Below are 26,072 nucleotides of genomic sequence, written 5' to 3'. Positions count from 1 at the left end.
CGCATGCATATACCTTAAGGTACACTTTGGCGCCTCCCCGCACTAGCGCTTGGAAATTAGCACTTCTTGTGCCTAAAGCGACGAGTAGGGAGTTCAATCATTATACTCAAGCAGGCCCCTATCCAAGGCTGTCTCAGTCTCCTACAGAAGGTCGGTGCATTCCCTGGCTTCATTGATTCATATTCATACTGTTATCGAGATATTTTATTTATAAGAAAATGACTGTTTTTGTTTTAAACGGGTCACATAGTGTTGTGTGAAAGCCCATGTTCCACAATCCACCACAAAGAGGTGATACCATTTCAAACACTTGAAGTCCGCGTTTGAGCGTTACACATCTGCATTCCAACCGTCCTACGACCTTTCGAGGCATGAATCCGTATATACACCATTGGTTATATACAGTTCATGTGTATGCATTTCATGCACGTCTACGTTCGAGTGCTCTTTGCTGTAACAATACACATCGTTCCATATGTGCGCATGCATACATGTGCGTGAGAGTATCTGGGTTTGTAGAATTCATGTGTTATAGACAAACTGATTAATATATATGCATAAGCATATACTCACAGAAAGATACACGTACATAGGCATACGGAGCACGATTCTGAAAAGAAGCACATGACTGCTTCTACACGTGTCTGTCCTCGCCATCTAAGATCTATATTTACACCTCAAAAGTAGAATTGCATCTGTACCTCTGCAATACCGGTTGAACCTATGCACGCATACTCAAGATATGAGACTGCGAGGCAGAAATACGCCGCTGTCCTATGCTGACTTTCCCGATGACAAGTGCCGAAATGTGTAGCATATTCATGGCGTCATGCGCTGCTGGCTTTACTGCTTCTGCAGCGTTCCAGCACTAAGTTATTTCTTTTTGCTCCGCAGTTGTCGTTTTATCCAAAGCATTGGACACTTCAGCACACGTTATGTATGCAAGGAGTGAATGCGTGTCCTTCTTCCGGTAGAAAAACGCCTCAGATATACCCTTTCCTGTTTGCGAGCATTTCACTTCATTATCTGTGCATTCGCGAAACCGATCCCTTACTTTATTAAATCTTGTGTGAATCTCCATCACAAACCCTGTGAGGTAGCCACAGATACACGCAGGCATGCAGTCGCAATTACATACACACCAAACAACACCGTGATGTACATACAACTCCGGTTGTCGGTTCGATGAACTCTTATCGTACGTTTAGATAGTTTGGATTTCAGTGGTATCGTTCTACCGAATGCTGGAAAACTACACAACTACCAATAGTATATATGTTCAGTGCTGAGCGTAAAGTTAACACTACCTGCTGCTGTCTCACCTAGGGCGATACCAAGGGGACTTGGGCATTCTACCGAAACTTGTCCATCTTGCTCCAAATTATTTGTAGCAATGGCGTTTACGTTAGTGCCCTCGTTTACAATCAGCTACGCAAGATAAAAGCATACGCACATAGAGCCTTGAAGTTGTTGCTCTAAGAGCCTAGGAAAATGTGTGGCATGAAAAGGAGCAAACGCATGAGCAGCAGACGAAGGAGGCTCAGGAGCAGAAACGAACAGCACCACACACACAGAAGCAAACTTAAGCCCGAAACAGAACATGCAGCAGTGAGAACAAACACAGTGGCGCCAGAAAATCCCAGACCTTGAAAGTAGGAAGCAACGACGAGGAGCAGGAAAATGGACAATACCACAAAATAGAGAAAATGAAGATATGGATGCACACACAATAAGATGAAGAATGAGACGGACGGACAAAAAAAATAAAACCGCATATCTCCAGGGGTTGATCCCCGCCCTAGGATCGCAACCTCAGGGGGATACGCTACGTCCACCTTCCCATCACCAGGGATGCTCATTACCACGTACCTGGAGGCCAGGCGTCTTTTCGTCTACACAGGCAATCCACACCAAGTTCTGCTCGGTGCCCATTGGCCCCAGGGCCGTGCAACTGTTGAGGCCTGGGCAGCAAACGCCCAACATACAAGGAAACATGCTAGGCATTGACTTGTGGCCGTTAGCAACGCTCTCCGATAGACGGTGTAAACTCATACGGTGTGGTGTACCCAACATCAAGGAAGGAGGGACTGCGCAGCTATAAATCGTGTACGCGCCCTGAGGCAGATAACTGGACTTCCGTGGAGAAAGACTTTCCGAAAGGAAGCAAAAATACACAGCTGGTGAAACAATTGCATGAAAGAGATTCCGTTTTAAAAAATACACTTCAATGCGCTAACTGATTGGTCAATAGCATGCAGATATGCACGTTCAAGTATATACGTCTTTACAGCTAAAACCTGTGCGCACCAAAACATTGCGGCTCAAACACCTAGCAAACGCAGTTCATGTCCGAGTGTTTTGTCCCTCATTCCACTATCAGATAGTGCCTCCACTGCAACCCTCAATACAAGTAAAGGTACCTCAATCTGTACTTTGTACACTGGCCGTCTGTTGTGTAGCTTAAATCACTAGCCGTTGCATCGCCACTACACTTTTCAACTCCTGACTCTACCAAAATGAAGCCGGACGCATATTCTGTGACAGAAAAAACTGACCTGCCCGGCAAGGCACGAGGAGAGTCTGAGCGGCACCTGCTCTACCCCCAGTTAGAGACAGCCCAAATCCTGATAGAATCACTGATCCCTCGGGGCAGACGGCCACTGCTCTCTGCAACACAGCGAGGCCAACAGCGCACAAAACGTATCCGGATAGCACCTAATCCGCACGTTATCTACCTCTATCCATATCCAAGAGACAGTTGATGATTTAGGATTAGCAGTTTACCATTGCGTTTTGAGCCACAACCTGCTCAAGCCCCGCTATTGGCTCGCTGCCGCATAGAGCATAAATACGCGCATCATCACCTTCTTCTGCAGGCCGCTCTAGACCGTCGCATTTGTCTCTAAAGCGAGCACAGGGAAAATTGAAGCAGATGCTCTACAGTACAGTGAAACGAGCCCATTCTAACACGAAAGTCACACGTATCTGCCGTACTGACAAGCACAGACACTACAAACAAGCATAGCCTTCCAAATTTAAAAAAAGGAGGCGAAGCAAACGGTCAAGAAGAAGGAAGACACAAAAAGCCAAAACAGTAGAGAAGTGTAGTAGTCGACAATTTAAAGGGTTTAGTGCTTTTAAGATGTCGAGGGAAATCGAAGCTAAACGATAGATTACACGAATGCGTTAACTTAGTGACAGTGCAATAGAGCAAGCAGAGTTCTACTAAAAAACCAAACTGAAGGGGATAGCTGATCCTAATGGAATCGCATTGGGATGTTTCCTTGTCTATCTCACCTGCCAGGGGCACAGGACTTCATGGCTGCCCTTTTTTTAATTCCATTTATCTCGTAGAAGTTTAGTTGCAAAGCGAAGCCCAACATGATCCTCTCATGCAGCGGGCACATTATATACCCGGGGGGATCACCAGCGTACATCATCTGAGTTCCGCTTCGTAGCTGAAGAAGATAAGACAGAACAGGCCATTCTTACACCGTATGTCCAAGATCATTCTAGTCAACTATTGCTTAATAAGTGCTGTGGTATCTCAAGCATATCCTATATGTGGTGCCAGTGACGAAGCTGCTGACCGCTATTTGCCATGAAAGCCATGGCCCCTCAAGCTTAAACTTTGGAGCCAATAGCAACTGGAACTCACCGCTTCCCCTACAGATTGCGCCTTTCCTCCGCCCAAGGCAGAGATGTCAGACTTCGACATGCCAATTGCTTCTGCATAAAACCTGTAGGCTTTCTCGAATCCTTCTTTCTTTTTGTCAGGTAGGAGATTTCCCAACGGTTGCAGCGTAATCTTAACCTGCATTCGAGCAAGCGGACATCGCATTTGCATAGAGTATCACGACAGTCAACTTTCAATCCACAATAGATGTTCCTGACCGACACAGGGAAGCGGTGTCATGCTCCTTGTGCTCAGAGCGTTTTATGCAGTAAAAAACAGCCTCAATAAGGCAGGAAACAGTAAAACCACAGGGCTCAAAACAGAACAATGCTTTGATAAAGTCGGGTGGGGCATACGCCAAAAGATATTCAGGACAATCATAATACATACATAAGGAATATGCCAAGAAAACATGAATATTTATTTGGCACCTTATCTGTTTTTTCTTATGCAGTTAAGCCCCACAAAATATAACCACAGCCACCAGACAAACTTTCAAACAAATCAACGTACCGGCATAGGCAGTTCTTCAACCGAATCTGACCAATCTGCCATAGAGTCCGGGTCCGAGACATCACTAGGTACTCTGCCCCCCATAATTAGGGTCTCAGTCTCGTAATTAAACCTTTTCATCTGCTCCTTCTGCTCCGAGTCCCGAGCAACACTGGCCGAACCTGCCGCTCCACCAACCCCAAATGTCGCCTTTAGCGCACTCTTTATATTCACTCCAGAACTGTTCATCTTGGCGATATCAGAATTTGACATTGTAATCTGATGCGTCAGCTTCCCACCTCAAAAACACGACACAGAAAACAAAAGTGTTCGCACTAGGGTAAGAGACGTGAACCACAAGAATAGAGGAAACACCCACGCTTCGTCTAACATTTTTTGCAAGCACGAGATAGAGCCATTTAATTGTAACTTGTTAGGAGAGAAAATGCAGAGGTATAGAGCAACTTAGTGCACACAGGACTCTTGTGAAAACCCATACAAAGCGTTTATCGCTCATGCACTCGTTTACCAAAGCCAGTATTATAAAACTCAGCATCAGTCAGGCAGTCTGGTTCGTAATGTTGAGTAGACTACTGGATCAATGGGAATGCCCTGGCGACTATCACAATTAATATTTGCACAACAAAATCCAACCCATCACAAATTAGCCCAAACGAAAGAATCGCACAGCAAAACAGAACTGTACCAAGTGTAAAAGCTGTTTTGCTTACCTGCGAAGAGGCGGACAATGTAGTGCGTGCCAAACTGGTCTATAAAGTCCATCCACCTCCGTACATTCGTACTATTACACAGGGAGTCATGGGTGTTTTCTCTCCAGAGTGTTGGAGTGCAGCCTGTGTTGTTACTGCCATCAAATACTTCAGGTAACCCATCCACAGCGTCATCAAAGGCCATTGTGTAGTTCCTGGTCGCAAAAACAACACGGTCGGACAGCTACAAATATGGAGGCCCACATGCTGAACCGTAAAGCACAACTGCTGAGTAGGGATGCCTCCAATGATTAAACAAACAGTTTCTCTGTGGTATGCTTTGTCCGCCTCTCTTGCAGCAGCAGGTACACATGGCTAGAAACTGAAGACTGTTGTGAACCAAAAAAGACAATCAGCGGCGTACCAGTTGAAGCTGTCGGTTTGTGCAAGTCCTGCTTCATAGCGAAGGCAGTACGTCTTGAGGAGAAAAGTCCTTGTTTTCTTCTTCACTGCCTTCTTCGCGAGCTCTGTGTAGGCTGCGGAGGCCGAGAAGCTGTTAAGGCCAACAGCGTCTCCGCCGGCCAGTGCGGCATCTGTTTCTAACTCCTTAACATAATCCGAAATCGTTGCGACCTCTGTCAAGTTCTCGGACTGCTTACATGCCACAAAGGGGCGGCTGTATGCTCCACGCGGCTGCAGCTCGCTTAGATCGCTGGACACCCCTTCGGCGTCTGGCTGAAAGTAAAAGCGGATGATTGGGGAGCGCAGACCAGGATCCCCCATCAGGTTCGGGTCACCCAATGGGTTGCCTTTAATGGCATCGTAGCCAATGCCTAGGTAATCTGCACATGGACACAGCAGATCTTCGGCCCTCAGGTCTTGACCAAACAGAACCTAAGGCTAGACCGAAAGTCGTAAACTGTCCCCGGGATACGAGTCGCGACGCTAGGAAGTATCGCTGCCGCCCAAGCCGGCGAACGCTGTAGCAGTCTAATCTCCAAGCCCGCAGCAATATACTGTTTGACGTTCAATCCGTCGCCCAACCCCAATTGCCGAGCTTGAACCCCATTTAATGCAATCGCATCAGACGTACTAAAGCCTGGAGAAACCTCTGTAGCCCTCTTGTACACGTCTTCTTCCTCTGTTTCTTGCTGATACACCTGCAGTTCTGTGCGCCTTCTCTCTTCTCTTCGAGCTGCAAGGTCTCGCGCTGCTTGCATCGCAAGTAGATTTTCCTCTTCACTTGGCTGGTTTTCCCAATCGGCTATATAAACACCGCAGCACCAAGCGTACGAATTCGTCGCCAGCAAGAGGCGGCTGTGGAGAACAAATATATCTAGAGAGCGGCAAGAACGTCGCAAGGAAAAGCTGTTCGATTATTTTCGGAAATCTTACAAATGAATAAGACGTAAGGTGCACCATTTGCATTTAAGTTTCTTACTGTCATTGGGATCGGGTATCCATTTGTCTGAAGTGCTGCTTTCGTTGGTACTGGATTCCCCAGTGGTACTGTGAGACAGCGTAAACAGGGTGTCGTTGCCATCGCCTTCCTGAGCTGCTCCCCCAGACAAAGTATGTAACCCGGTAATACCTGCCCCGGCCAAGCCGTCTTCGTAGCCTATGGTTCCCACAAGGCCTCCTGCAAACCTTCCACCCAGGGTCGCATCTGACGCAGCCAGTTGTGTCTGTTCAAGGCTTCGCCGTTTGCGCGTCTCTGTTACAGGCTCCTCCACGTTTTCCATGCCCTTGAATGGATCTGCTTCTGCTTTTGACTTTCCTGACACGTCCGCTGTTGCCGTTTTTGCTTTGAAAGTTGGTTTACGCTTCTTCACTCTTAATTGCACAGATTTTGCTGACGCCGACGGTGTCATCTCTGACTGCTGGCTCTTGTGCGATACCTTGGGAGAACTTGTGGTCTTATCTTTCAGCTGGTCGATGCTGGCGGGATCTGTCGCACGGCTTTTACCCTTGCTGGTGGCAAGTGGCCCATCAAGGGCGCTATACAGTTCCTCCAGTCTCGCAGTGCCGGCGTCAAAAGTAGCCCCCTTCGTCTTGCTGCTGACGCTGCTTGCAGAATTCTGATTGGCTAGTCGACTGTTTTCTCTTGCTTTCTTTTTTGGTGAAGCTCCACCTACTTTTCCAATAAGACTTTTACGCCTTTCCTTTCCAAGAGCGTGCAGATCTGGACGCGTCAAGCTCGTCGAGTCCACAAAGGGCCTCGCTGCTATCCGCGTTGGCTGAAGTCGAAGAGGTTTAGGGACAAGCATAAGAAGCAAAAAGCGCCGCACAACCACAATACACAGTAGAACTATTCAAGTTCTGGTCCGAACAGTTGCAGCTGCTAGCCTACAAGTGGCCAAAGACTCGCTTAACACTTAGCAAGCTGTCTTGACCTGGTTAGAGAGGTAGGCATTTACGAGCATTAGATGAGGGGAACGCGTGCCTTACAAGGTGTAAAGTAGAAAAAGGTGAGAGATCGGGTTCCCTGTTTTGGTGGGGGTATACCGTCACTTTCTGTGTCTGCGGCAAGACCACCGGCTGCGTTGTCCTTTGAAAAGAAACATCTGCCATCCCAGGGAAGCTGTCATCCTTAGAGGCACCCTGATGGAGTCCCTGCATAGATGTACATAATCCCCAACCACTGTCCAGGAGAGCCGAAGCAAAAAATAAGACAGGAAAAAGCCAAAACATGGGACAGGGGAATTGGGGCTTCTGCGGGCCCCAAGAGAGAAGAAAGAAGCAGGAGCACTTCATTGTGGAGTGATCGCACCCAATTCACTGCTGCATAGTGCATGAGAAGACAGTAATACAGCAGCCTGAGTAGCTGCACCCACAATGTGGAAACCCTGCGGGGGTCAACGGAAGGACAATGACCCCCTGTAATTGCAATTGCGGGGAAACAACTCCAGGCCCAATAAGAGAGAATAACAATAAACCTCTAAAGGTAGTCGATGGATTACGAATAAAATACGTCTCGACTTCTTCCAGGAACTTGCGAGCCGCTGAGGTTGAGAAGGGACGGGGGAGGTGGCCGCAGGCTTCTTTCCAAGCAATTTAGAAGAGACAGAACAGAAGGCTTTTGCAAATGGTGGATGGCTCCTAATGGATACAGGGGGCAGAAAAGCAGCAAGGAAGGGAATAGCAGGCCGTCCAGCTAGCTCGCCGAGACGCTTAAATCTGCATTGACAGACCCGCGTAGATGCTACCTCACTAGGCAGGAAAGAATGTTCCACGAATGGGAACTTTGACGGAAAATGGATGATGGCTTTGATTTTGGACAAGCGTGGAAGGACGGTGCCCCCCGCGCATTCAGTAGCGGAAGCGCTCGATGGTAACTGAGGACAAGGGTCCTTTTTGAGCGATTCTTAAATAAGGGGGAAGGTGAGCTGGCTACAAAGCATATTCGTGATAATACTTGAAGATAAGGCACAGCTCATATATGTTTTCTGGGTGTCTTGCGGAAACCGGGCGTAACCAATCCACACTCGATGTTCAGGAGGGTTTCCCTAGCAAACCTGCATGATGGTGCGCAATGTTTCCTACTCTTCTTCTACGGTACCTCTTGTTACTTGCAGGGATTGTTGCATGTGCGATTATTTTGTTATCTTGATTTGTGCGTCAGATATTGAGTTTTACGGACTCCTTGTTGCCACGCCACCCTCCACCATGGCCTCCTCTCAGTGGACGCAGAGTGAAAAATGAGGAAAGCAAGATTAACACAGCACAAATAGCAGCATTATGGCATACTTCTTTCTACGTTCAAGGCTTTTCTCGTTTCACGAATTCGTGTGAAACTTCTACAGACTCCAAGGCACTGCAACCCAGACAGTTCAAATTCTCACTCGTCCAGTAAACTCTATATCCCATGCGTTTGTCAGCAAGATTTCTTAGAATTAGACAGGACTCTTGATAGTCCCCTTGAAAGCTAAGCTTCTCATCCTATTCACAGAGGTCACCAATGCTCTTAAACTCTGCCTGTGGATGAGCCCATTGGTCTCCTAGCGGACAACGCTCCGTGTTAAGCCTCCACAGAGACACTGAGCTCTAGACTTAATACAAGGTTATTACAAAGGTATAAAGCACTATTGCAGGTGAACTCCGCCTTCTATCGCCCTCGCCGTTCATACTTCCAGACATAAGGGGAAAGGGCAACTAGGGTAAGCGTAGCTGCAGCCTCTAAGCACTACTACCGATCGCATGTACACATGGTTGCGCGTAGCAGCTAGTGCACACCCACACAACACTGCGTCTCGGTGTATAGTTAGCCATCAGCACTTTGCAATTAATTGTATATGACTTGACCAAGGGGCTAATCAACTTTTTGCTAGTTCACAATTCAATATCAGCAGCGTAGTAGGAAGTGTGCTAGTGTAGCTAACCCCCACACCCCATCATCGCCACTCCCACCCAGTTAAAACCACTCGAATTTGCTTTCCCCACCCCGGTGTCGAGACAAACTGTGTATAAAACCGCAGAAGAGTTCCTTCCCGATCGCCAGCCAGTCACGCAGAAACGGGAAAACAGTGCAAAGACGAAAAGCAAATGTGTATCATCGAATACAGTTAAATTTAAGGTACGAAAGGCATACATTAGCCAACAGCGAAGGTTAGACCGAAATAAAAGGACTGCGGGGGGCCTTGGCTTGCTGTCGTCTGTGCGCTGAAATGCGAGCCTTCCGCTACGCGTTGAGAGAGAAAACAAGGGAAATGAGTAGTTCAGCAGTGAATCTATGCGACATCGCTGGTCTATGCAGTATCATTGAGTGCAACACCACAGGCGAAGCACAAGAAAGATTGCAGGCATTAGAGTGTCTGCGCGCATGAATGCGCATACAGACAAGATATCGAAAACCCAACGGCCATTCTTCGAGCAACACTTATACAGAAAGGCAATCAATTCATGTAAGGCCAGGTTTTGTGATGGAGACTATCAAAGAATGCAAGGAAAACCCGCATGGCAACTAGCGTCTCTATAAGGAAAACACAGCAGATTCTCCCATTGGCCACGAACCCCGCCATTGCGCATCCTTCAACCTGTGAGGTTCCCGGTCCCAGTCCATTTCACTAGGAGCTCTGCTAATGTAATGACTATCGAGCTGCGATGACATATCAGCCAGCTTCTACGGCTCCTTGTACTGCCTCCGCCACCACACGGTGCGCGGCAAACTACGACTAGCTCGGGAAGTTTCCGAACTACTGTAGAAAACCAATATTAATCTTCCTGCGACACCTCTAATCTAGGGAAAGTGACTGAGTAAGAATGCGTATTCCTTCCTTGGAAAACCGCAATTGGGTTCCAGCCACTGGGTCGCACCCTTCTGATCACCTTGTAGTGCATCTCATCGACCAGCTCATCCACCAGGACCAAATCTCCAGGAAACAAACACACAACCGATTGCCCCATAGAATGCCTTCGTGCTTGCCCCTCTTGGGTTCTGCACATACACTCGCGTGCAGTTGTCAGCTTGGCTCCATATCCCTCCGCTACTAAGGGTTGCTGCTGAGCTATGTCCCCCAGGTTCAGGCCCCGTACGAACGGGGGCTTCTCAGTGTAGACCGGGAATGAGAGAGATCAAAGGACAGGGAACTGTACGGTTAATTCATTGACCCACTCAACGAAAGGAAAATCAGTAAGCCAGTCACTAGAATTTTGCAAGGACAGAGTCACAATCGCTCCAGAAAAGTGCATTTGATGCGCTTTGGTCGTCTATCCCCTACTATATAATTCACAGTAGTTATTGTGACAAATCTATAGAGGATCATAAGGGCACGCTATTACGCACCAATAGACGTCGGATCTGTTCCGTAATGCTTCCTTGATGTTTTCAGGCATGAGTCAAGGGTATTTGAGCGTTTTCCTGAGCCGTGGCGAGCTTCGGCACCAGATGAAATGAGCATACCAGCAAAGTTTGTCGACAACGCCGTTATTTCAGAAACTTGTCGTTCATTAGTTTAGCAACAACGTACACACTGATATCAGTCCAAATTTGTTTAGGAACCGAAAGCTCTGCAAAAGGCCCGGTTTAGGAGCATCGAGTGGCACCAGCTTGCATTTGTAGGTATGATAGTGCATACTTCTCTGCCGCGGCATGCATCTCAAAATACTCAAAGATACATGAGAGCTTCCTCACTGCAGGATCAATCGCAGCATGGCCCGAAAAAGCAGAATTGTGCGCTGTATGCACAACGGCGCTGAGGAAGGAAGTCTGGCGTATATGCGACGGAGTCTCCACTTTGCTTTGAGCCATAGCAGGCCATCCTGAACTTGATTGTGCCTCGCCCTTTTGCCATTATACATTTTGGCAATAGTAAAGCATGTATGAGGTTCCAAAGCATTAGGCTCACGCAACCTCGGTAGAACCTCTGTTTCATCACAGACAAGAGCGGTTGCGCTGCACAACATTGAATTTCTGCAGTGTCGCGAGAGTGCGCCTGCTTCCACATTGGTGACGCTCTAGTATTTTTGACTCTAAGTTCGTATTGCACGAATCGTTAAAACCAATGAATTATTAGGATTATCAAAGTACTGGAAGGCCCTCATCGGGTATATTGTGGATTGATGGCCGATTTGAAGAGTAGAACGACGGCTCACTAAATAGTCACCGTGTTTCACACCCACTGACACAATTCGTAAAGCTCTTTTTCCCATACCTGACATCTATGTTCCGTTGTGGCTAGCATTCACCATTAACCAGCAGCGCCGGTTCGTGTGGGAAAATGGCGTACATGATCGGACAGCGCGAGTTTCGGACGAGTTGTAACGCGCCTGATTAGCGTCCTTCCTGCCGCACAAGCCTTCAATATCCGGGTCAAAGACTATAAATTCTGAGGTAAACCAGTGAAAAGAGATGCAGTCTGAGAAAACTCAGAAGTGATCGATCGGCCATACGATACCAGCCCTCATAGACCTTCGCAAAGTCCTTGCAGCCTTGCAAGGGCAAATACCACGCCTTGATTGTCTCAATTCTGGCCAAATCTGCCTCAACGCCTGAGCCCCAAGCACGGACTGACAGGAATACAACTGTTTGGATCAAAAGAAAACTCACGTGCCCTGACATACTACTGCTTATCCTGCAACAGCTGAGAAAGCCGTGCATGCGTCAGGTGCTCTTGAACGTTTCGGCCAAAGACTAAAACGCCATAAATGTAAGCATCAATCTAACCTTTCTTGATAGGCTTGCAAAAGTCTTCGTCAACTTGCTGTTGCAGTTCAACTGGAGCATTGACACATCCAGGCGGCATATAGGTATTCTAGAGCTTGCTAGTGCGAATGTACCACCGATATAGTCCGGTCTTCGGGGTGAATGGATATTGTATTCATTCTCCAAGCTGAGGTATCGAGAACCTCTTCCCGATGATCTTATCGAGGAGCTCCATGCACATGCTCCATTTTCAGTCCTTTTGAGTAACCGCACCGGGTCATGCCCCAAAGCATCAGTCAAGTCCTGCATCGTGCCTTCTTTCAACATGTTGTCCGCCTATCTTTCAGTCTCTGCTCGCTGTTTTGGCGGCCTCCGCTATCGCGGAACAGATCGCGGGGCTGACACGCGCAGTATTTTCGTAAAGTCCGGTGCACGACCAGCAGGCCGCCAGCCTGCTCTCAGCTTGTCATTGTTTAGCAATTCAAATTTCCCTTGTTGTTTACCTTTGTCATGCAATTTCTGGCAGAAACTGGAGGTTAATCACATTGAAAAGAAGGTGGTGCATAACCATTAAGATGTGGTGCGTGCTCAGAACCGTTTTGTCCTACTGCACTGCTGCGCCACCAGCAAGAAGGCTTTCCCTCACCTTGTTGAGGTTTTCACTCTACCCCACTTACCATAGATACAATCAGCGTTATTGGGGATGTCAAGAGCTGCTTTTCCTGGGGCCTCCCGGCACACTAACCTTCGTAGCGCACAGGTGTGGGGGCATGCGCAAATTCCATTATGTCACTGACGGCTTATCCAAAATTATGCAATGATATCAACAAAAACGTTACAGAGCAAAATGATTGAGTGGAGTCCGATTTGAAGTGCCAGTTAGCTCCCTTAGCCGTGTCAAAGCTTAAGGCCTCCGGCCCGGTCAGAAGCCTCAATCTTAGGGACTATGATAAAGAGTGAACATGAGGACTGCACTGCTGTGCCATCTCACTGGATAACATATCTAATTCACATCCAGTGTCAAGAAACAGTATCCCTCCTTGGCCACTTACGTCGAACTGTATCGATAAAAAAATGACTCGTAGTGGGGCCCCAAATGCGGTCCTTTCCTCTGTAACCCCATGCAATGCAACCCAACCTTCGAGGCGGGCTTTCCAAATCTCTGATGCGACTTTCTCTTCTCGCCGAGCAGACTGCTTTTGCCAAACCTACTCCCGTTGATCACGTTTGACGGGCTCTCCACGTGCCTACGATTCCGGGTTGTACGACCCAATAATCAAAATAGCAGCACATGTGTTGTTGGGGTGACTGTCTGGGGCTGCTAGGCGCGTGGAGCTCCCGATAGTTTTCTTTTCTCGTTCGCCTTAGACTGTAGGCTAGGGCCGCTTCATATAGCCCTGGCAACCGTAGTTTCGAATTTTTATTTTGGCATTTTTTAAAATCACAAACGCATGCATACGGTCATACGCCCCTGAAAACCCATGTAGACTATCGTTTGCACATGTCACACTAATCTGTTGCTTGCCCGCCGAGTCGCTGCTATCCTACGACCACTCGACGTGATGCTTCGGTAGACCTGATATAAACCAGCCATAGAAAAAAGCTGTTCGTCAAGGATGTGGCTTTTGCAAACCATGACTTCATTAGCCATGATATAGCAATGTTTTGGTAGATTGACCCGCTTCGGTTTCCTTGATTTTTCGCTAAGCTTTCTGTTGGCGTGATATCTGGGTAGAACCGGTGAGTCAGGACATACTCTTGCAGGCAGGCGACTTTCTCTTAGATTTTAGGGCTTTGGTTAAGAGTAATCCTCCTTCCACCTAACATACTCAAAGAAGTGCTTATGCCTCTACATATATAAAACAAACAGCGAGTGGCTCCAACCCGCTGATGAAATCTTCGAGTAGCTGATCAGCCCTTCGATCATCATATTCTTCTGGTTCGCCCAACCTCCTCAACACTCTAAGCATATCGCTGGCTGGCAAATCATGCCTTTGTACCAGGCGTAAAGCTACTACGTATACATCACTTTGCACTTCAACTTTTGCCGCCCAAACAGTCTTTGCGCCCCCGTTCAATTCTATCCCCAGAGGGTTTAATCAGACTTCTCTCTACGAACATAAAAGTCCTGAATCATCAAAAGACTTGTTTCAAGCTAGACAGCTGCCTGAAGGGACGCCAAGCGTATGACTCCATTTACAGTGAGTGGATGAGCAGAAGACAGCCACATCGAACCATGGTGTACTACCGACTGTAACGCTCCATCAATGATCTCCGTAAAAAGAAAACATTTTACTCCAGATTCAGTATATACTTGATAACAAGATTTTGAGTGTTTTCCCCAAAACCTCCGCGTTCTGTCCACGTTCTTCATCAATCTGGCATAAGGGGAAGGGGAGAGGAACGATCTAATATGCACTCCTAGCTTTTCATAGCTGGTTGCATCAAGCACCTAGCGTAACTGCACACAGTCTTGCGTCTTCCTCTGTCGAGCGAGCGCTGCTCCAAAATAAAGAAGGCATACCAACCACCAGCCTCCTAAGTGCAGCTTAATCTGGTACATCGAAACTTCTAAGGCAATACTAATAGTGTCCTGCAGGATGCTTGGGAGGCGAATAATTCCCCCAAAAGGGTGCAGCCTTGAAAGACCCGTGTAGCCCATATGAAGGCTTCCAACGAATAAAATGTGGAACTCCGTATACATTCTGACTGAAATAGGGGTCTTGCAACCAGAAGTTCATATGCAGTAATGTAGCTAGTAAAGCCATGTATCTGCTGCCTGTCAAGCCTTACTCGAGTTCGGATCCTAGATCCGGAGCAGAGACTCTTAAGTTGGTCCGCACACGCTGAAGTCTTTCAGCAAAAAGGGCCCAATATCCCCTTTTTTGTTATGCTGGGGAAGATCAACATAGATTTTACCTACAAAGGGCTATTCCAACACCTCTACAAGTTTACATCCTGGGAACTATGGCCCGTAAAAGTGTGGCTGCTAAATGGGCTTAAGAAACTGGGTTCGGCTTCCTTCAAGAGGGTCGTAAATTCCCCTTTTGCTGTGTACCTTTCGCCTACAGGCACCCCAAGTACGATCATCTAAATGGGATGAAGCAACTCAAGAGAAGATGAGCAAAGTCATGGCTAGAGGAGTAGGCAAAAAGATACGTCTCTGAGTCCCTCGATGACCCTGCACGTCCTTGCTGCTCTTGCAGGATATCTCATCTAGTCGCCCTGGAGCCTGTGAAGAGGGTAACAGCTAGTTGAGTTGCACCCAAAAACATACGCCTCTATGCTGAACCCTTGGGCTTCAGCACATTGTGACTGCATTTATTCCAAATGCACTCCATCATCCTCTGCTTCGCTCTCACTGTCAAAGAAAACCGAGGCTTTCTGAGAGAAAAAGAGCACACAGCACCGGCCCCAAGTTTATGAATCTGGCAAGTTTAGGGCTCTGGCTTGCAGGTTTGGGGTTGTTGTGTACGGGCTCGGGTTTCGGTGCATGGGATGTCTTACGGGTTGCCAAATGTGCAGCTTGTTATCATCCGCCACAGACGCTACCATCTGTAGACAAAATCAACAAGGCCACAAAAAAGCCCTGAACTTCAAGAGGCAAACCCTACACGTGGTAAATCCTACATACTAAGCCCTGAATACTGGAACACCCTCACAATTATTTTGCGAAAATCAGCAGAGTAAAACTCTTTGAGTGAATCTGACCTGCGAGAAATTGTCCTCGCAGTTCCAGGAAGCGTCATACACATCGGCGCGATGTCCTCCATGCGTAAACTGAAGTTGTCGATGTGTGGGCACACAAAAGTCCAGAAAGCAGCTTGCATATAGTCTTCGTTTGCTCATCCGCGTGAGACACTCGTGATAATCAGCTGCCTGCCTTTCCACAGACCTGCCCCCCCCGATCTCCCTGTACAGCCAACATCAGGGATACACTTGACAGCATGACCTAAACCCTTACGAGCAGTTCCGGAGGCCCATCCTCTGCGTCTTCCGGATCCTGGTCTGCTCCGATTTGTTCCAAGTCCCAGAGAGAAACGCCCTTGTCGTAGCCTCCGCTGAGGAAGAGCGACGGCTTGTAGGGGGAGAAGGAAACAACTGAAGCCTTTGAACCACCATGTGCCTCCATCTCATGTGCACAAGACTCTAAACGGCGACGGTCGTATAAACGCAGGACCTACCGATACAGTAAGCAAACGAGCACACGCATTCACACACGCACACATACATACATACATGCATACATACACACGTATGCATGCGTGCCTAGAAATGAAGTACACGGCGAACTGTAAAAAATCCAATACCAAACATGAGATCCCTAGGTTCCTGATCGGGGAGGAATAGTGGAGGCTACGCCACACATACAACCACATAAAGCGTTAGGATAAAGCTCTAGGAGACAGTCAAAACCTGTACCCCTTTGGCCCCAACACTAAACAGACCCCGTCGTCGCCGCCACACACGAACAACTCGGGCTTCAGCTTGCTGGTGGCCACGCAATTCACAGCCTTCCCGTCGCAGGTGACCTGATATACAAACGCAATGATGTTAGATTCCAGCTTTACGAGACCCCAGAAACAACCAGGCACACACGGAAGCACCAAATATTGACAGACTTGGGCCTCACCTTAGCTACAGATTTTGTTGGAGGCGCCCGGATATCCCAGCTGCATAGAGACAAAAGACCCCAATCCTGAACCGTAAACTCGAATGAACCCCAGATCCGACTATAGAAAGGCAGTACGATACACGCGCGCGTAGCGACGAGGCGTGGAGGATAGAACGACTCCCTACAAAATACCCACAGGTTGTTGTAATACAGTCGAGCCCAAACCGTAAACCCCAACCGCTAACTGCTCACAGCGAGACGACGCTGTCTTCTGAAGCAGCCAGCAGTAGGTCTGCTTCTGCCCAGCATGTCGAATTTGAACCCGCCTCTTGCTCAGCGAGGAACAGACTCTTTGAGCCCCCCGCAGCTGCAGCATCCGTAGTTTGCAAGCCTTATGCTTCACGCCTCAGTCCTTGTGGTGCTGGCTGGGTCCTACGGGAACCAGAGGGAATATGAATTTTAAAATTGGCATAATGCAACGATTCAGGACTTACGCTTGGACTGTAACGCATTGGAGGCGTCGTGGACTGCCAGAGTGCCCTCTGCTCCGCAGGAGGCAACATAACCCTCTCGATAGATATTCCAACTCAAAGAGGTCCTGAACACATATTCGTCACCTTAATGACGAGCGCTTAATCTCCATCAGATGCCCGAAAACCCCGAGACCTCAAGACCGTAGATTGTTTGCTCACGCTTCGCCCTTGTGGCCAATCAGCGATGCTTCGGGGCCCTCACAGATACCGGCAGCTTCCAGGTCATACAACAGGACTGTGTACATACATGCACACACAACCCAAACCATAGTGCCTAGATGCGGACAGAAAGTCAACGCCAAATGTTTCCGCCTCTCCAGGGCAAGGGAGGGTTCTGCTGGAGCCTGAGTGCAAGTGCAACCCTCAAGGACCTCCTCTAGAGTGCAGCTGACCTCTTCCATCGACCGTACAGCTGGCAATTACGGCGGGTCTTTGTGGCATATGCCGCGCGCTGCATCATCACATACCCCAAGCCCAAAAGCCCGATAACCAGGCCTCATACCATAGCCCTAATCCTTCACCTCCAGCCATACAGTCCGGAAGCGATGAAGGGGTTGTGGCACCAGACTAAGTCGTGGATAGCGGAGTTGAAGGGCTAGAGTGGGAGGCTTGGGAGGGTTCAGGCTCGCCTGACCAGTTGGACTCCTTTGGGTGGGGCAGCCGCTTTAGGACCTTCACTTTGTACGAAGACAGGCCAAATTGGAAGCCCTCGTAGTCTGCACCACACAGTCCTATACACCGTACCAATCCTTCAACCTCCTACACCGGATACACACAGTCTTTTGCTACGGGAAGAGGCGACGTCGTAAGGCAATCCACAACAGCTTCACTGTTTCAGCGAGTGAGACTCACCGCCTCGCTCTTTGTATTCGTTTTTCTGACTCTCTTCGAACGGCCCCAACGGCAATTCCACCTTCGCCACACCAAACCAAATCCCTACGCGGTCCGCCTCAACCTCGCGCCTAGGGCCAGCGAAAAGTGTATATCCAGTGCCTCAACCCTGGACCCCACAGAATCACCTGCATGACTACCAGGGCGTCCGGTTCCACGCCACTTGTGTGGGTTCCTACTAAGAGCCGTTGCTTCACTACGGAAGTGCCGGAGCACCTGCAAGGGGGCCACAGCAGACCGAAACCTCCAAGCATGGGGGACAGAGGAGAGGTACACTTTATGTGCCCTGGATGCCCTCGTTCTCATGGGATGTCGCATTGCCCCCAAGACCCCTGTTCTCCCCAAGCAATAGACTTGGCGTCCTTCGTAGCAACTAGATCGGGGACTGGGGTTATGAGTGTGCCTACTTGACTATTCCCGGGAGCCACTCCACAGTCAGAGAAGGCCAGTCAAGTGGAATGTTCAGGAGCACGTCGTACAGCACCTGAGAATTCACCGTCCAATTCTTGTACTCGGTCTCCGCCCATGCAACTTGCAGCTCGGTGTCGCGGTCGCTGAAGCTGGTCTCATCGTTAGTGTCGCCGCTGCTGCCGCTGGTGCCTTCAGCCTTTGCTATGGAGCATCCGGCATTAGGCTTGGGCGGGGGGACAGAGTCAGTGCTTCCCCAGGGGTCGCTGCTGCTGCTATCACCATCTGCAGCTTCACGCCCGGTGATGCCCGGCTCTCCCTTATCACCAAGACGCTGCACCTTCAGAGGGCGATCCTCAGCCACAGGAGGCACCTCCCGCTCCATCTTTAGTCGGTGGCCTTTCTGGTTTTGTAGGTGTGCATGCGGACGCGGCCTCGATGCAGAAGGAATGGCTGAGCCTCGGTGGGAGGGGCCCTGTACAACGGCAACACTAGAGGGATGATGACTTCGAGTATGATGGATGTGTGTTGAGAGAGACTGAACGCGTGAGCAAAAAGTTGTGGGATATAGGGCTTGGAGTTTAGCAGTTGTGGTTTTGCGCAGACCCACCGACCCGAACACCCGAGGCAAACAGCATCAGCCACCTCAACCGCCACCGCTACAGCACTTACCAGCGCCAATAATGGTTGAAATATCTATAATTTGTGCTGTAGTGTCTTGCTGGTCCTCTCGTAAAGCCTGTACTTGGTGGAGGTGCTGCTTACCAGACTGCAGCAGCAGCTGCTGCTGTCTGCAAACATATGGACCTCCAAGGAAGAACGTGCAACGTCTACAAATACACCGTAATATTACTTTGTTGTTGCTTTGAAACCGAAGACTACGAGCCAGCTTCCATCCTCACCATCCCGAAAAGGCAGCTCTAGCCTACGGTGCAAGTCTTGGTGATTAGTTGGCATTCAGCGTTTGGTGGTTGGCAAGCATGTTGTGGGTAGATAAGCACGCGCCTCGTCGCCTGGGCGATCTTGACTGCCACAAGGACCTAACACCTCTGCTGCGCAGCGTGAGTGTACAAAGGCCAGTGCCCAAAGCCCTGGGCTCCGCACGTTAAAGCTTACATCGGATCCTTTCGGCTTCAAACACTTCTCTCCTTTGGTCCATTCGCTCGTGCCCCTTGCTGCTTCTTGCCTCTATGTGCACGATGAGAGCCCCATGCAGCGTTAAATATTGAGGGTATACGGCATACTGTTTAGGTGTTGGTGGTGGGCTTCTGTACACCGCAGCTTGCAGCCAACGATTCGCTGCCACATTTGCTGTTCTATGGCCCAAGTGGTGCGGGCAAGAAGACAAGGGCCTTAGCCCTTCTCAGGGAGATCTTTGGAGATGAGGTCGACAAGGTATGCCGTCCAACCCCATGAAGCCTCAACCCAGTTCTGGCCGAGGTGCACACAGCGCCCCCTTTCCCGGACGCTTCACGAATGTTTTGGGGCAACACGGCTTGCCTTAAATGATGTTGTGTCTGCTTACAAGGTTCGCGTGGAAACCTTTGTCGAAAAGGAAAGCAACGCGGAGGCGACAGTTTGCCAGTCCAGTTGCCATGTTATCCGTAAGCGTGTAGAATTCAGGCTTTAGGGCTCTTGCTGGTGGGTAATGGGCAAGTCTGAGTAACAGCATTGCAAACTTCTCACATGGCGTGGCCTGCGTGCACTGTCGGACGAATGGTAGGGTTTAGAGTTGGTATAATGCTCTTTGGAGCTGAAGGGGTCTTGTTTGTGCTACAGTATCGTGTACTGAATTTGGGCTAAGAGACCGCGTGATAGTACAAGGCATCATTCGCTCTCTCGTTGATGCGGCGCCACAGGCGGCGCTCGCGTCCTCTTTTTTCTCTACCGCGAAGAAACAAAAGCGCTTTAAGGGTAAGGCTGAGAGTTCAAGCTGTGGGCGGCGTTGTTCCCGAGGGTCGGGCGTTGCTAACAATGCCAAAACTTTGCACTGGAGAGGTTCATCGTATTAAGTCCTACTTATGATGGTTGGTTAGCTACGCAGAAGCAGAAGCAGATGACTGTCCGCAGTACTTCGCAGCCTCGCCTTTTGTTGCTTTCTGGCCATGTGGCTTGTGGTGTTGGCCTTGTGCTGGGGTTAGTGGTTGTTTTGCAGGATGCGGATTTGCTTAGTGAGGGGGCCCAGCATGCACTGAGGCGTTCTCTTGAGACGCATGTAAGCAGTCTCAAGTTTCTTCTCCTAGCTTCAAACCCAACGAGAATCACTGGGCCCCTAAAGTCGAGGTAAGAACGGCACTGTTACAACAGCAAATATAGCACCAGGAGCAACAACGGTGCCAGTAGCAACGACTGCACCAACAGCAACAACAGCAGTGTCTTGCTTTCCTTCAGGTGTCTGGGCATTCGGGTGCCTCTGCCTCCAACAAAAGAGGTTATCAGTGTCCTTCACAAGACAGCAATTACAGAAGAGACGCCGGTAAAACCTTTGACACGAGACCTATAGACGCGAGATCCTGAGACAAAGCTAGCAGGATTCACCCAGAACCGTAAAATCTGCCCTTGAGCCCCCTTTGAGCGTCATACACGAGATGTGAGCAGGTTGACGTGCGTCTTACTGCACTCGCTGGTGAGGGTGCTGTTCCCGCAGGCGGAGCTGATCCCAGAAGACATGCTGCAGCAGGTAACGCTCCACAGTGGGCGCAACCTGCGTCGCGCGCTGCTATCTCTGCAGTGCATACTGACTCAGAACTTTGCTGCAGCAGCCGGCGCAGTCGCAAGCTCCCAGCTGCAGCAGCTAGTTATGTATGGGCATCCCAGCTGCCCGTTCCCAGCGCCCTGGGAGGCCGTGGCCGATGAAATCGCTGCAAAGATCGCCAAAGCCCCGAGTGTACGCACTCTGCAGGAGTGCCGTGGCTGTTTCTATGAGTTGCTGGCGGCGCTGATACCCGCAGATTTGGTGCTGCTGCGGATTGTTCGTTCTCTCTTCTTCATTAAACCGGGGGCGCTTCCCTCCGACAGCTCCCTCATACTCTCGAAGACCAACGCCAGCGTTGGAGCAGCAGAAGCAGCCTCAGCGGCAGCAAAGTACCAGCAACACCGCAGTAGGCGGCTGCTACTGCTCGAAGTTGTGGGGGACGCTGCACTTGCAGCACAGGGCTTGAGGCGAGGCAGCAAGCCAATTTTCCACTTGGAAGCGTTTGCTGCTTCCGCCATGCGGCGCTTTAAGGCATTTTCCGAGGCAGAAGCCCTTAAGCACAAGCCATAAGCTCTGCAGAACCTCGCTAACAGCGGCCTGACGGGGATCAAGCTGAAAACGGCTGCTTTTGCGTCTGTAGATCTGACAAGGCAGTGTCTCTTTGTGCTCTTGTGTACGCACATATTGCTTATAGTATAGGGCGGAATATATGTATACATATACGTACAAGTCCGGATACGAAACAAGGGAAACTTAAAGCGCACGCTATGTCGTGAATTCCCCCGGTAGTACTCCCCAAACCCCGTCCAGCGGGGGTCTGCGGTTCGCCAGCTCACTCAAATGGGATCACAGGTGGTTGCATGACTCCCGCGAACGGCGCAGGCGTCTTCAAATCTCCCACCCTTACGTGTACTTTCGCGGTGATCCAGAGCTTCGAACAGCGCGTGGCTCCCTCTGATATCTTTAAGGGCAATACTTCGGCGTGTATTAAAGTGTTTATCAAAGAGGGGCAGCTGCGTTGCAGGAAAATCCTGTTTTAACCAGAGGCCCTGAGGGGGCCTGAGAACAGCTCTATGATTGAGGGGCCAGCTTAGGCCTGGGTATTGAAGGCGCGTCTCTTATGTTGACGTCTTGGACAATGTACGCAGCAACAGTAATACAATGCATATTAACACTAGGGTAGCTTAGCTACTCAGACAACCTCAGGTTTGAGGCATATAGAGGTGATATAAGGGGCACGCAGCGAGAGAAGTGCGCACTCGTCTCTTTAGTCTGTCGCTGTAGCAGCACCCCATGCTGCTGCAGCGGGTGCAGTTATGGTGTAGTAGTGCATTCACACCACAGCTGAAGGCATCCAGCAGCGTCCGCACAAGCGGCAGCTGGAACATCAAATGCAAAAAATGTGTGACTGTCCATGCAGACTCTGCACGGGTCTCCTGCCAAATTGATTACAAAACCAACAAGCAGGGGAATTACTCAAGAAGCTCAGCGAGCTGCTGACGGGTACAGAGAGCTTCCAGTGCTGGCATGGGGGACCCCTCCAGCAGCTTTAGGGTTGCACCCCCGCCAGTGGAAAGATGAGACAGCTTCATGTCTGGCTGCTGCTGCTGCAGCTGCTTAACAGCAGCAAGAGAGTCTCCTCCCCCTACCACGCTCACTGCACCGGCTGCCGTTGCTTCCGCGGCTGCAGCGGCAACTGCAGCAGTGCCACCCCTGAACGCTGGATTTTCCGCAAAGCCCATGGGACCGTTCCTATACAACGCATTAACAACAGTGTCCGCAACACCAGAAGCATAGACAACGAACGCCGCTGGACTGAAGGCTAGGTGGCTCCATGGAGTTGGTTTGCTGGCTCAGGTGGGAGGTGAATAGGAATATGGCATCTTTCAATGACATTTGTGGTTGCGAGTTTCGAAGAATCTGTGTGGCCGTCTACCAATTAGGATGCACAGTCAAAAGGCTTTTGTTTCTGGCATGCGCTAGTGAGAGGCCTTCTATTTTACCAGACAATAGTGTTGCAGCCTTTGATTGCATCGGCGAAGAGTTCGTTGGTCCTGGGTCCGTGATCGAGGGCCAGGAGTCCCTCGGGTACTCCTTGAGAGACCGAAGGGGCCCCCAGAACCTCTGAAGTAGGAGACGCCTCCGCCCCCACCAACAAATCTACGGGCAACATTAGCTCCACTCCTGTTGCTGCTGCCAAGGCTTCTACCTCCTGCACCAACATCAGAATACGCGGCACACGTACGAAGGCACTCCACGTAAAATTAGAGCTCTTGCTCATGCTCTGTCTTGCAGTGTGATCCTTCATGTTTCTGCTTTCCTGCAAGTGTACTTCCGCCTTTTTGTTTCCCTGGCACGCATCTCCCTTCTGGGAGGTCTTAGCTCAGAATGTTTCAGCGGCTAAGCTGCATACACAGGCTATACACTAGGTTTGTGGTGCACTTGAAAGAGTATTGTGTCGTTCGTGCTTCAAAAGGTATACTTTCGTTTGCTGCACGCTTTGGACCGCTGGTTGTCCAGCTGCGGTCCACGGTTCGCGGCTTCGAATCACATCGCATACACACTATAGCGTGTGGGTGGTACCTTGCAGGTCTCTAGCTGCGAGTCTTCGACGAGGGAGGCACCCAGCGCGGCCCCTCGGGCTTTGAGGAAGGTGAGGGCCATGCAACCGCCTACCAGAACCTTGTCTCCCTTGGAGGATACAGAAAGCAGACGGCGCAGGAGCTGCGCTTTCGAAGACACCTTAGCACCCCCCACAATCCAACATACGGGCCGCTCCGGGGAAGACACTGCTCCCTGATCCGCACAAAGCACAAAGCCGAACCGAGCAGCGCAGGCACCCCGAAATCAAACAGTCCTACTTGAAGAGCATGCAAACATAAACAGCAACCTGCGTGTCGGCTTGCCCGCCCCTGGAAGGTCCCCAGACCCAGGGTTCGAATCGTTGCGCACAGCTACAGCCGCCAAAACGCGAAGATCCAAACTCTCGCGTCTAAACATCTAACCTGGATGGCCTGAAGCTCTTTTAACATCAGGAGGCCGGCAAGTGCAGCTTTCCCCTCTTGAACGGCAGCCCGGGGTGCAGCGTCCAAGGACGCATGCCGCCGATGGGCCGCCCCAAAGGCGTCGTTGACGTACACGTCACAGAGGCTGGCTACCTGGGAGCCCAAGACGGCACTGTTTTCCTTCTCCCCAGGATTCAGGCGCACTACACGAGGGACGGTGCACACGCACAATGTACAAGCTCCTGTGCAGGTGACCCTGAGAGATTTTTAAGCCATAAGCCGGGCTTGACAGACTGACGTTGTTCATTGCCTCTCCAGTAGGTGACTCTTACTGGAGGAGACTAAGGCGCGATACAGCGTTGGGCAAACGCAAAGCTCAAACCACGAGAGACCGGACCCTCACCGTTTTCAAGGAGGAGGACTTCACCTTCGTTGAGCTGGTTGGCCATGCTTTCGGTTTCTTCACCGACACAGCTATGCGCAAAGTGCACGGGAACCCGTAGCATCTGCTGCAGTGGTTGCAGCAGCATCTTCAGGGAGAAGCGCGGCTGCTGCTGCTGCTGCGGGAGTTGTGGGTCCCCAAAGTGGGAGAGCAAAAGCACGCGGGCCCCGGCGTCCAACAGGTAGCGGAGCGTTGGTTCTAGCGCTCTCATTCTAGTGTCGTCTGTTACTCTATAACCAGTGCTGTTGCTGCTGTCTTCCATTACAGCCACGTTGAGGTCTCCCCTCACCAAAACCCTCTTTCCTTTGAAGAAGCTTGGCCGTACATCCATAAGGCTCGCGGGCACATCTTCCGCTGCCGGAGGTGGTGCTGACAGTGATGATGATGCCAAGGCTGCTATTCTGCTCTTAGGAGCCGCTGCTGCTGCAGCCGAAGGTAGGCCGTGTTGCTGGTGGGCTCGCTGCAGAGCCAAACCGTCAAGAGGGGACAGGCCCTGGGGGCCCTGGAAGCGAAATCCAGCAGCTGCGGGGACACACAAAGCCCATGCGCAAGCTCCCCGATTTATCTTCTCAGCAGTCTTCCAGCCCTCCGTACTGTGCTGCTTCTGTCGCGCCAATGCGCTAAGGCGCATTGCGGGCGTTGGTTTGGACCCACCGTATCTCAGGACACCACCGAGACAGAGCACTACAGCAAGCGACCGCAACCGAACCATCTGCATAAAGCCACAAATGCGTAGGCCATAAACCATGAACAGCACCCTCTACGCAACGAAGCCCGGCTCGCGTTTCTGTAGGGACGGCCCATAGACCGCAACAGCGGACTCCCCCTAATAGCGCACGAAGTCCCTGTCTTTCCAAGACAACGCCCTTGCGGGGTTATCCAAAGGTTTTAACACTGCCCTGAAATCCCAAAAGTCACCTTAGAGAGCGAATAACGAGGTTAGGGTAGATGGCCCCGGGCGGAGACTTTTTAGTCCGCGACACAATCAAATCCTATTGAAGGCCTCCGATTTGGTATGCAGCGATCCAGTTGATAGCATTTAGCAGTTGGGGCTTCATGCTTTAAAAGTAGACCACTGAGAGGATAGCGTTCGCGTCCCCACAGAGACCGCGGCCGACTGCTGCGCTTCCTAAGGCGTTATGGTGGCGACAGCGGCAGCAGCAAACCCCCGCATACCCGGAATCCAATACATCGGGTTTCTGTAGCTAAAGTAAACAAGCGGACTCTATTATTCTGGGCTGTCTAAGGCGTAATGCCGAAGCTACTGTCCTCCGGGTGTAGGGCTCCTCGCTCCGCAATCGAAATGTTTGCTTTCGTCGCTCGCGTACAACTGTGCCAAGACCAGAGTTACGACTTTATACGCCTAATACGTGGATAAAACCCAACAAAACGTACATTGCCCCTATCAGCTGCACTGGTGAGGTGGTATTAATGGGTGCGGCTGCACTCATTTACTTCCTTGGG

At 50.2% G+C, this 26,072-nt stretch overlaps 4 protein-coding genes across 4 annotated transcripts; 1 reads left to right on the top strand and 3 right to left on the bottom strand.

Annotated features, from left to right (window-relative positions):
• Positions 1 to 868: 868 nt before the first annotated feature.
• Positions 869 to 6,113, bottom strand: LOC34622212. Its single transcript, XM_026335030.1, has 11 exons — positions 5,972 to 6,113; positions 5,303 to 5,720; positions 4,900 to 5,093; positions 4,190 to 4,467; positions 3,659 to 3,814; positions 3,298 to 3,458; positions 2,785 to 2,902; positions 2,556 to 2,667; positions 1,870 to 1,961; positions 1,308 to 1,428; positions 869 to 1,089 (listed from the first exon to the last, which is right to left on the bottom strand). Exons 1-11 carry the CDS (start codon positions 6,096 to 6,098, stop codon positions 869 to 871), a joined length of 1,998 nt encoding a protein of 665 aa, XP_026190815.1. The 5' UTR covers positions 6,099 to 6,113.
• Positions 6,114 to 15,340: 9,227 nt separating this feature from the next.
• Positions 15,341 to 18,851, bottom strand: LOC34622210 (histone-binding protein MSI1). Its single transcript, XM_026335029.1, has 14 exons — positions 18,666 to 18,851; positions 18,466 to 18,596; positions 18,187 to 18,274; positions 18,020 to 18,080; positions 17,802 to 17,883; positions 17,560 to 17,618; positions 17,327 to 17,402; positions 17,129 to 17,232; positions 16,887 to 17,001; positions 16,653 to 16,692; positions 15,984 to 16,199; positions 15,731 to 15,799; positions 15,527 to 15,574; positions 15,341 to 15,403 (listed from the first exon to the last, which is right to left on the bottom strand). The coding sequence occupies exons 1-14, from the start codon at positions 18,849 to 18,851 to the stop codon at positions 15,341 to 15,343; spliced, it is 1,338 nt and encodes a 445-aa protein (XP_026190814.1).
• Positions 18,852 to 19,446: 595 nt separating this feature from the next.
• Positions 19,447 to 21,731, top strand: LOC34622209 (replication factor C subunit 3). Its single transcript, XM_026335028.1, has 7 exons — positions 19,447 to 19,527; positions 19,748 to 19,861; positions 19,995 to 20,070; positions 20,246 to 20,380; positions 20,608 to 20,749; positions 20,858 to 20,942; positions 21,114 to 21,731. The coding sequence occupies exons 1-7, from the start codon at positions 19,447 to 19,449 to the stop codon at positions 21,729 to 21,731; spliced, it is 1,251 nt and encodes a 416-aa protein (XP_026190813.1).
• Positions 21,732 to 23,160: 1,429 nt separating this feature from the next.
• Positions 23,161 to 25,320, bottom strand: LOC34622208 (phosphoglycerate kinase). The gene is made up of 5 exons (XM_026335014.1): positions 25,263 to 25,320; positions 24,570 to 25,130; positions 24,167 to 24,369; positions 23,745 to 23,957; positions 23,161 to 23,373 (listed from the first exon to the last, which is right to left on the bottom strand). Exons 1-5 carry the CDS (start codon positions 25,318 to 25,320, stop codon positions 23,161 to 23,163), a joined length of 1,248 nt encoding a protein of 415 aa, XP_026190799.1.
• Between the last annotated feature and the right edge of the window lie 752 nt (positions 25,321 to 26,072).

This window comes from Cyclospora cayetanensis, unplaced genomic scaffold, assembly GCF_002999335.1.
Source record: "Cyclospora cayetanensis isolate NF1_C8 unplaced genomic scaffold, CcayRef3 CcayRef3_contig_57, whole genome shotgun sequence".
Taxonomy (NCBI): Eukaryota; Apicomplexa; class Conoidasida; order Eucoccidiorida; family Eimeriidae; genus Cyclospora; species Cyclospora cayetanensis.
This window is presented reverse-complemented; position numbering and strand designations above follow the sequence as displayed.